General features: G+C 30.6%; 1 protein-coding gene across 3 annotated transcripts; it reads left to right on the top strand.

Moving 5' to 3' along the window:
- Nucleotides 1-200: 200 nt before the first annotated feature.
- Nucleotides 201-10,509, top strand: Paip2 (polyA-binding protein interacting protein 2). 3 transcript variants are annotated; one of them, XM_085186970.1, is made up of 9 exons: nt 201-351; nt 2,127-2,377; nt 3,060-3,168; nt 3,276-3,385; nt 3,511-3,629; nt 4,478-4,584; nt 5,381-5,488; nt 5,699-5,904; nt 6,384-10,509. In XM_085186970.1, exons 2-9 carry the CDS (start codon nt 2,309-2,311, stop codon nt 6,576-6,578), a joined length of 1,023 nt encoding a protein of 340 aa, XP_085043096.1. In that variant the 5' UTR covers nt 201-351; nt 2,127-2,308; the 3' UTR covers nt 6,579-10,509. The 3 variants fall into 3 exon arrangements, with proteins under 3 accessions (XP_085043096.1, XP_085043094.1, XP_085043097.1); XM_085186968.1 differs by having other exon boundaries at nt 5,378-5,488; XM_085186971.1 differs by lacking the exon at nt 2,127-2,377 and having other exon boundaries at nt 211-351; nt 5,378-5,488.
- The last annotated feature ends 863 nt before the right edge of the window (nt 10,510-11,372 follow it).

Below are 11,372 nucleotides of genomic sequence, written 5' to 3'. Positions count from 1 at the left end.
AAATATCAAAACTAATTCATATTTCATAAAACAAAATCTAGTTCTCCAAAAAAAAAACAAATAATTAATTACATATTTTTGTGAAAATAAGAAGAATAATTTCATAATTAAATTTAAAACAGCCAAAATAAACAGTCAATTCTACCACTCTGAAGTTAGTTTATTATTAAAACTAGCAAACAACTTCACGCCGGTCGCCATTTAGGCCACGAAGTACGTACGACGTTAGCTATGTTATTAGGTTATAGTGTTACAATTAATAGTCAAAACTGCAATTAAATTACTATAAAAGCTACAAAACTGACAATATAATTATAATCAATCAGAACGGATAATAAATGTGTATATAGAGTAAGTATATATGGTGATTAAGTTAATTTTAAACCCACACGTGTTTTGACTAAATCGTTTTTAACTGTTACTAGCTACGTCTGCGTGGGAAAGTGAATCAATCAAACTTTTTTATTTATAATTTATTTGAAATAAAACAAAGACAAAATTTTACGGAAAGTTGCCCATAGTACAATAGTGAAAATTGCATTTAAATCAATTAAGCCATTTCTGAAATTAGCATACACATTCGCACTGACGAACGGACGAACGTTAGAAAAATCATTGTTTTGGAGTTCTATTAGATTGATAAATGTCCCCTATAATAGTTTTTCTCGTATATCTTCCATGTTCAGACAGCAATCACATTTTCATTATATATATAACTATAGATACACGTAGATACTTCCTAATTGTATATAAATAAATGTCGGTCACACATTATTTTTGTTTATAGGGTATCTATTTTAGTAGTTAATTGTGGCGGAGCTATTACAAATGAAGATATAACACTGATTATTAGAAAGTTTCTACTTAAAACAACTTTTTCTTTTTGTCTTGTTAATTGAATAATAGTTATATATATATAATTTAGTTTATAAACCATGTATTGTTTGTTAATTTATTGTGATTATTAAATAATACACAACATATTGAGATAAAATATGTTAATGCAATAAAAGTTTTATAAAATTTATATTCTTAATTAAATTGTGAGTTTACAGTTTTCATAATGATACTTACATCTTCTACTTGTTTCTTAATTATGTCTATTTAATAACACATTTGCTACAAGTGGGTTCTTTTTAACATTATGAAAGAAATATTACTTTTATCAGCTTCACACTGTATCCTGCACACAGCAGTGTAGGCAGAGAGAGCCTAGTGTTAAGAAACTCTGTTCCCCACTTTTTGTCAAATTCTGGAGGAGTTTCATTGTTGAGTGGCAGAACTCAATGCCGCGCTTTGCCTCAACACCAGAGCGAAGAGATAGAAATATATAAATGTAAATAAATATTTCACTTCCTTGAGTGGGAATCTACAATCGTCGCATTACAGTCACACCCTTGTCCTGCTGCACCATGACGGCCTCAAATATTACTATAATCAAATATTAATATAATGGAAATATTACTTGTGTTTATCCAAATAAAAATATAATTTAATTAAATGGTTGGCTTGTGGCGTTACCGTTTTAGACTACACTAATATAATATTTTTGTATTATAGATACAATTTTTTCTCTTGAATAACCATAAATTTTAGTGGAAGCTACATTAAATTCTGTTTAATATGTCGAAAGATACGAAAGATTTTAAGGTAGTTCCTAAAAATCAGATTAGGACATAATTTTAAGATGCAGCTGCTTTTTGAAATATATGCAAACAATCTTACATATTTCAAAACAATGCATATTGAAGGACAGATTTCAATCTTAAAATTTATATCACCAAACCAGGAAAATGTCAATAATTTTACCTTTGCACTGTACAGAGTACATTGTGATCATACATATATTAACTTACTGCCCTTGGTGCTACAATAGCATCATTTCTACTTTCACTCTGTTTTCCACTTTCTATCAAATTTTGTGACAGTGTTGAGCAATCATTTCCACCCTTGGTCTTGTCACGGTGGGTTATTGATATAATTTAAATATTGCCCCAAATGACCAACTAATAACCGCCTTGTTTACAGTCAGATGTTGCCCAATTGTGACACAATAACCTTTTTTAAAATAATCTGAAACTGATATATAATTTCATAAAAATACAATTATATTTTTTTTGTTACAGCTATGAAGACAAATGCTTACAAATATTGACAGACAAACAAACACAATAAACTTATGACGACAGTGCCTCCAGTTGATTATTGATAAATTATATAATATAAATATATATCATTATTTGCTGTTAAAAATTTTGTATAGTCTATGGTCAGGTAGTTCTTTTTTTAAATTGTAAGTGTTGCCAGTATGAAAATACCAGAGACATCGGCAAACGTTGCACCCTATTATGCCAATGAGGAGAATGGACAGTGGCAAGTATGTAAATAAAATTATCAAAATTTTTATAATATTTAAAAAAGAATCCATTTTTTGTTACTTTTTGTGCAAGTACTTGTCATTTAAAAAAATATATTAGTAGTATGTTTTAAATGTAATTAATCTATTGTGTCGCAGGAACATTGATTGTAAACATAATGGTAGTGGGGAGTATGAATTATTTTCATTACCTTGAACTGATAACACTTTGTTAACTTAACTTTGTTGTTGAGTTCCACCACTTTACATGCAATATCTCATCTGAGTTTTATCTGCAGTGTAGGAAATGACTACATTTATGTTATATACATTTCCTCACTCTGTTAGACAGAACGCGGTGTTAAGTTCCGCCATTTAACACTCAATATCTCGAGAATTCGACGTTTCGTGTTGATTGGAGTATCTTAATTAGTTTCTCTCTGTCTATGTGCGGGGTACAGTGTGAAACTACAAAATCTATTAATTATGATTATGAGAGTGAGGATATGAAAATATTCTAAATATAATCATTGCCATGAATATGTAGGACACCAACTGAACCAGCCTCTATTTTTGTGGATTTGAACTCTATCCATAGAAATTTATATTGAAACTATATACTATATATTTATATCCTCACTTTGGTAAGGCAAAGCGTAGCATAGTTTTAACAAATTTACAATATATACATCCATTTTTCCAGCAAAACGGTGTAATACTAGATAGCGGCGTGGGCGGCGGCGTGGTGGGCAGCGGCGACGCGGGTATTCGACCCGTGTACCAGGTTCAAATACCGAGGGGGCATATACCTGGTGTGTTAAGTAGAAATTATTTTGTAGCATTTATAGATGAAATAGAACTCTAAACATTGTTTTTTTTAAATTAAATAAAATAATATATATTTTGTTAATAATTACAGGTCCATACGTAATGGCAGGAACATACTACCCACCTGGAGCGTACCCTCCACCGCAGAATGATTTTGAAGAGTACATGTGGATGGAGGATCAAGAAGGATTTGATAAACAGGTTAGTAGAGAACTTTAAATATTAACAGGATTTGAAACTGCATTTTTTTTAAAATCTGCCCCTTTTGAAAATAATTAATTCCCCTTAGTATGAAATTTAAAAGACATTTTCCATAAAATTTGCAGGTAATGCAACAGTTAGAAGAAGAAGCCCTAATGGAACAATGTATAGAGGCCATGCTCGAGGATGAACAGAGGGAACAACGGCACAGGCCCAACACAAATGGACATACACATTATGCTAGGTTTGTATTTATTTTTTAATATATATTGTTAGAAATCGGCGTCGAGGTTTTTAATAAAACAAGATAATAAGACATATTATCTATATGTTTCTAAATTATTCGGAAAGAGATTCTACATAATTGTAATAAGTAATATGTATCACTCAATAACAATATTTGACACAATTCCATTACTTTTATAATCTTTCACACCTTGCCTGCCCCCTTCTACAAGAGTTTGCCATCAATATATATATTTTACAAGGTTTAATTGACTTACCATGTTGTTATGTGTGTTAGTGTGAAAAATTTGCTATGTCAATTTGACCCACTTCCCAGTGTCCATTTGAGACGAAATTTGGATTATGACTTCAGTTCTGATGACAATGAAATTATAAATAATAAATATTGTTTATTATAAACTTTTACACAAACCATCCAATAAGAATATCAAATGAGAGGGTTTGATTTGTAACACCATTAAAAATAGCTTGTTTTTTTTTTAAAAATAATAATATTTTATGTCCATAGTGTGTGTGTAATGTGGTATGTATGTGGTGTTAAAAAAAGGTTCTCTCCGTCTTCTTTACTATTTAAATTTTTAAAACCTTTGAACCTGTTTTCGCTCTGTTTGCCACTTTCCGCGGAATCCTGTGTATTGAGTGGCGGAACTCAAGTCTGTGTCTTGCGCCTTTATCAGAGAAAAAAAATCAGAATTTTAAATATTTTATTTCCCTGAGTGGGAATGGAGTTCACTACCTGTCGCGTTTACTGTCACCTGCTCGTCTCTGCGCCACAACTGGTCTTTTATCTCACTCCTCCTCCTCCTTTATGTAAGTATAAAACTTCCAATTTGCTATAATTTTCAGTTCGAGCAATGGTCAATCGTCGATCTCTTTAGAAGAGGCAGTGTCCAGGTCCACACTAAATCCCTTAGCTGCTGAGTTTGTGCCCAACAAAGTGAGATCTCAGCCTGGTATGGTTGTTTTATTTCTTTTTTAATTTTTTTTATGCTGTATCCCGCATATGGGGGGTGTTTTTGAGTGTTCATTGATGGAATTTAATGCAGTGCTGTCGTTTTGTTTAGTGGACAAATTAAAATAATTTATTTCTCTCCAGTGGGAATCGAACCCACAACCGTCGATCGTCATTCATAGTGACACGCTGTGTCTTAATAGTACTAATAATCAAAAAAAATATTTAAAAAAGTGCTTAATTGGCGACGATAAATAAGAGTGGGTTTGAATCTCGCTACGCTCAATTATTTTATGTGTCGTTCCGTATTATGTTTATTTTATTAATATTTTTGGATGTGATTAATTGTTTCATTTGTGTTTCATTTCCTGGCTCTAGTGACAAGCCAAAGCGCGGTGTTGAGTTCCGCCACTCAACAAGTAATGTTTAAAAAATTGGGCGGTGCCCGTGAAACAAAGTGTCGTAACACTAGATTACAGATCTGTCTACCCCGCTATATGCAGAGGTACAGTGTGAAGCTATAAAATAAAGATTTTCCTTTCCTTTACCAAAAGGAAGGATAAGGTTTCTATTTTTGACATTTTTGAAGTGTTAATCCCATTTAGGAAAGATAAATACTTATTGATAAAACGTATATATATACCACCAAGCCATCGGGTGAACTTATGGCTTAGTGGTCAGAGCGCTTGAAAGGTTTCCAAGAGGTACTGATTCAATTCACGCTACGTTCAAATTTTTATACGTTTTCTCAATAAGTAAGGCTTTTTAAATATTTTTTTTGTTTTTTTTTTCAGAAGAACCTCAAGAAAGTGGAGAAAATATAGCAAAACCTGATAGTTCCAAAGAAATCGCGGAACAAACAGAACAAGTTGACAGCAAAGAACAAATTGACAGTAAACGAGAAGGCATGTAGAATTATTTTATTATTATATGAATATAATTACATTAAAATTGTATTAAATTTCTGTATTGTATTAATTAATGTTCTGTGGTGGGACATAACGCCGTTTTTTGTTGTGTCAGAGTAGGAAAATAAAAATACTTCATTTCCCGAGTAGGAAATGAAATTCAAATGGCAATATAATAGATAAAATATTGGTAATTTTTTTTTATAGAACCGACCGACCCGCCAGAAGTGAGCGCAGCGGAAATACAACCATTAGAAGACACAGATAAAGATAAAAAGAAAGATACAAAAAAACAAGAAATAAAAAAAATAAATGTGAAAACAGATGTAAAAAAAACGAAACAATTAACAAAAGATAACAATAAAGTGCAGAAGAAGAAAGAAGTTAAAGAAGATAGCGTGGAAATTGTGAAGGTAGTGTCTTTTTACGTGTTTTGTGGTTTCATGCATTATCACTCACTTAGCCAGTTAGAGGGGACCTGTTGTTAAGTCCGATTTTCTAGACATTGTGTATTGACTGGCCGCACTTTGTCTTGTTAATGGCTAGATGGTCCGTGAACCAGCGACAGGTTTCCCTGACCAATTTCCTCTCAAGCTATGCTAAACAAATGCTTTAAATGCTCGCCGGACTGGAAATCTCTTTGTCTTTTTTTAGACAATTTTGGTATTACTGCTTTAGAAATAAAACTTCTTAAATTTAGCCAACTTTAATTTCACAAACAACACAAACCTCGATAACCTACTAGCAGTCCTAGCCTAGTGACCTAGCAAAATAATTTAAGGGCCTTAACGAAAAAAATAATTTAAGAAATTATAGCCGCTTCTAAAAAGCTAATTAATTAATACAATATACTAAATATTACATTTGATTTTGCTTTCCTGTTTTTATTCAGCAATCATCCCCCCCACCAGAAGATACCCAATCGGGATTCAAACCCGTGAACTACGCGGCGGCGGCCAAAGCCTCTAAGCCGAAGAAACCAACGTCACCCACCATGGAGCAAACTGTAGAGAAGAAACCGGAGAAACCAGAGAAGAAACCACTTAAGGAAAAACCCAATATACAAAGAAAGAACTCGGCTAAATAACTGTTTTTTAATCTGTGTATTTTTTATCTGTTAAAAAAAATGTGACACAAGGAACCGGAGAAAAAATACTTGAAGAGAAACTCAATGTACAAAGGAAGAACTCTACTAAATAACCCCCTTTTTAAATGTGTGGATTTTTTTTTCAATCTGTACAAAAAAAACACTTTTCTGTATATAGTTTTTGTGATATTATTAAGATTTTGCATTATTTTTTTCTTTTTTTTTGTGGAAAGTTTTGATGGGAAAATTTTTGTTAATTGATTGATAAAAAAAATAATAAATAAATAATGTATATTGATAGTAATTAATGAATTCGTAATTATGAAAATAAATAAGATAAATAGATTATTATGTTATTAATTTTTAGATGGTTGGTTTTGTTTGTTGTAAAAATAATAAAAGCGTTTTTTTTTAATATTGATAATAATAAGCATAATATTTTCGTTTCTAATCTGTGGATAATTGATTTAGAAGTTTAAGGCTTTAATGTTTGACCAAGGGTCAATCTTTTTATCTGTATTTGTTTTTTTGCATATTTTGAATATGGCAATGATTTTTTTTATTTTTACTACAAACACCAATCGTATTATAATTATTATTATATCTAAAAAACATATAAAAGTCCATTAATTAAAAAAATACATTTTATTCATAACTGTAAATGTATAATAAAAAAAATGCACGCGTTGTGTTTGAGGGTATTCTATAAATTAGCGCTAAGTTTAAAATTTAGAATAGATTTTTAAAATGTTTAGACGAGGATAACTTTTTTTAAAAGAAATATATGTATAATGGAGAAATTTTAAGTTGCGCGCGGTTTTTTTCTATTATCAATAATAATATTTCATTATACCAATCTATTTTTTATTTCCTCTAATATATTTTTTTATTTAAGGCTGAATAAAAAAACTGGCACAAAAAATTACGATCTTTGACTTTTATCTTTATTTTTTTTCAATAAGTTTTCTTGACACTGACTTGTTAGTTGGCAGATGAAATCCGCGCGCTTTATTGGCGAATTTTTTAACTTCAAAAGTATGCAAAGTTACTATTATACAGTAAAATATGGATATTTTTTGCTATATTTGTTAATTATATATTATATACGCCATATTGGTAATAAATAATAAAATAAGAATTATAGTAGACCGTCGATTATCCTTATTGTGGAATATTAGTGTTGGTAAAATCAGTTTTGTTTCGGATAATCGAAAAGGAAATAAAGACTATATCCTATTTGCCATTAAAAACATAATTTAATATTTAACAGGACGAGAGAATTGAAAATAATAAATATTAAAATCTATTATTATTATTTGGATCGTCTATACTTTATAGATAGACGTTGTTAAATTGAGTATTTACATAAAAAATGGCGGTGAAATTAAATTTATATTCAAGAATCTTCTATAAAGTATCATACTGAGTGTAAGTAAGCAGTGGTGGTTGTTAGTCGACGTTCGGATAAGTGGTTGTTCGGTTGATTGTCGTGCATATATGGGTACATTTGGTTGATCGACGTTCGGATAAACGGTTGTTCTCTCTATCGACATTCAGATAAGCGACGCTCTACTGTAATATTGTTTTCGTAGTAAATTAACGCCGTAGTATTTGCATGTGAAAGTTGTCGACTAAGAAGTGCAAAGTTAAATATTTTTTTGCTTATTTTAAAATAAATTATAAATGTAAAAATAAATGAAGATTTTTAGGTATTATAGTTTATTAACTTTGTTCATTTAAACATTTTAGTGCAAGTTGTCTAATTTTATATATTATAGATATAGAGGAAACAGCTTCACACTGTATCCCGAATATAGCGGAGTAGGCAAATGGAACTTAGTGTTAAGATTGCTATTTTCCGCCCAAATTATGAGACATGGCAAGTTGAGTGGCGAAACTCAACGCCGCATTTCGTCTCCCAGAGCGGGGAAATTTAAATAATGCCACGGCACACGGCACGCTGTGCCGATGATATACATATATATATATATATATATGATTGACGGTTTGTTATGGGTTCGATTCCCACTCGGTGGAGTGACATTTTTTCGTTTTATTAGTGTATAATCTTATATATTTCATAAAACATAGTTACAAAAGTACAAAAATTCTCGGAAGCAATAAATCGATTATTACTAATGAATTAATTATTTAAAAATAGATAATAAAAAAGTATGTAATAATATTAAAAATATATGTATTTCTTTTAAGAATGTTCTAGAAATTAAATATATGTTACATGTACTTGCACTAATATTATATATTTATTTCAATGATAAATTCTGTATGTCACTCATTTGGTGAAATAATTACATATTTCCTTTTAGGTTTCTGACGGCAGTCGCGAAGATTATTGAGCGAGTTTGAAGTTCATTTGAGTTCCGCCACTCAACTTGAAAAAAAAAAATGCAACTCCTTCATTATTGCACCTAATGAGCTTCAGATCTACATATAAATTAGATTTTCTTTGTCACTATAATATCCACTCGTAGACAATACTTTACTCTTCAGATTATTTAATTTTTTTTATAATAATTCCTAATTATTTAAATTTTTTACTGAAATTGAAATTGTGCATAACATAAATATAAATTTTGCATAATATATAGGGTGTAAATTATGCAGTGTAATCTCACTAATTCAGTACTATTAAAGACTAGCGATACAACCGCGGCTTTGGCCGCTTAAACTTATCGTAATATTATAGCCAAATTATACAAAATGTTTACTGTAAAGTTTCATCTAAATCAGATCAGTAGTTTTTGCGTGAAAATTGAAAACACACAAACTATCACATGTAAGTAATAAGCAACTTTAGTTTGCGGACACTTCTAGGTCAAATAGTAATAATAATTCCTCTTTCTCCTCTCTCAGTCTCTACACTCTCTACCTACTTTATAAATTTAGTAGCGTCGTCTGTGCGTTATATGTCATTGTCAATCACTCAACGACTTATATACCTACATCATATATATTAATTACTAATAAATTATATAGTTTTAAAATATCTAACACTCCATGTAGTCGCTGTGGTACAAGCGTGGAATTGTAAACGCGACGATTGTGGGTTCGATTCCCACTCTGGGAAACGAATTATTTTCTTTTCGTCGCTCTAGTGGTGTTGATCGAACAACACGCAATGGCTTGAAAATAAGTCGGTGCGTGGGGAACTGAGGGTCTTAGCACTAGATTCCCTACGCGTACCCTGCTATGTGCGTGATACAGCGTGAAGTGCCGTGTTAGTGAGATTACATTGGTCTTTTATATTTAATTACAAAATAAGTATCACTGCCTCAGCGAATATATTGTACATGAATTTGAATAGAAAGCAATTTTTTTTGTCGATAGTAAGGGTTTCGATTCTGGCATGATGCATTTTTTAAAAATTTTTTTGGATATAATACATACTATACTCGTATATCATTAGATTTTAGTATTGACGTCGCACGTTGTTTTTTATTAATTTAGTTTATTTTTTAATTATTTGACTCGTATTCGAAATGACAGTTTGATTTTCTTACATTAATAATAATAGTTTTTTTTCCTTTTTAGAATTAATTATTATTATAAATAGTTATTGCTAGTTTTCAAACTACATAGTTATTAAAATTATCAATTTGTTTTTACTTTTACTAAAATTAGGAATAAATGGCCAAGAAAATATATAATTGTTAATATTATTGTAACTTTTGGCAGTTTTTCGGTTATATTTTGAATAATAATATATAGGTACATATTTGTGACAATACGGAAAAAGAATATAGGTTCGATTTATTTATATATAATATACATATATATTATTAAATATCTAGTGCGATGTCTAAGCTCATTTTTAATTTAGTTTTCTGTTTTAATGCAAATTTGTATGTAGTTACGTCACAATAAGTAGCGTTGGTTGAACGAGTTGTCAATATATGTAAATTATAATGTACTTTTTCAGTCTTTTATTTTGTATTTCCTTATCAAATAAATATATTAGTCTTTGTGATGATTAAAATAGGAAATAAACTGTGTTTTGACACTAGGTTCCTTGTCTACGCTGCTATATGCGGGAATAATAAATAAATATAATCAGAACTAGGGTCAGTTAGGGTGTAGGGGCAAACGTACCACTATAAATGCGATAGGTTAGGTTCGACTCTCATTTGAAGAGATGGCCGGCTCCCGGCTTCCGCCGGGACACTTTAAAACCTCACTTTCCAGCGGGGTACTAAAGGGTCTTAGTGGGAACCGAGTGTCTTAACACTAGGTTCCCAAGTTCCATCAAATTAATTAATATTTCGTTCCCACGAGTGGTAATCGAAACCACAACCGTTGAATTTACGGATGCTTCTGGCCACTATGACTTCATTTAATAATATGCATGTATGGTGCGCAAAAAACAAAAAAATCCAACAAACAAATATTTATTGACATTTACACATTAAACATTTAATATAATTGAAATTGCGTATAGACAGATATCTTTTAATATTTTTGTATTGTAAATAATAAAATATATATTATTATAAAGCTCCGCCCCCGAGATCGCGCTCATCTCAATAAAACTTTTTTTAATTAAAAAAATGCTTTTGCGTCATATAGACCGTTTACTGCAGGCTATATTACGTAAAGTTGCTAGTGTCGATGTCCCCACTGTATCAGCGGTTATAGTAACATAGTTTTTCAATTGATACCCTTACACAGGATGTATTAGAATTTAATAAATTCATCCTTTAATTCAAAATTTCTGAATACTAATAATAATTTCTTAAACCAAAAAATATCTGTCTGTAAATACATAAACATATTTGA

Source organism: Heliconius melpomene, chromosome 6 (assembly GCF_056956725.1).
Source record: "Heliconius melpomene rosina isolate 202511_hmr_F chromosome 6, ASM5695672v1, whole genome shotgun sequence".
In the NCBI taxonomy this organism is placed as follows: Eukaryota; Metazoa; Arthropoda; class Insecta; order Lepidoptera; family Nymphalidae; genus Heliconius; species Heliconius melpomene.
Note: the sequence above shows the minus strand (reverse complement) of the source record. Positions and strands in the feature narration are given on the sequence as shown.

Excerpts from the sequence above, each read along its gene's own strand:
- Paip2 (XM_085186968.1), top strand. The coding sequence starts at position 2,309 with ATGAAAATACCAGAGACATCGGCAAACGTTGCACCCTATTATGCCAAT. Across the intron at positions 2,378-3,059 it reads AGGAGAATGGACAGTGGCAA|CAAAACGGTGTAATACTAGA; the intron begins GTATGTAAATAA and ends CCATTTTTCCAG. Across the intron at positions 4,585-5,377 it reads CAAAGTGAGATCTCAGCCTG|AAGAACCTCAAGAAAGTGGA; the intron begins GTATGGTTGTTT and ends TTTTTTTTTCAG.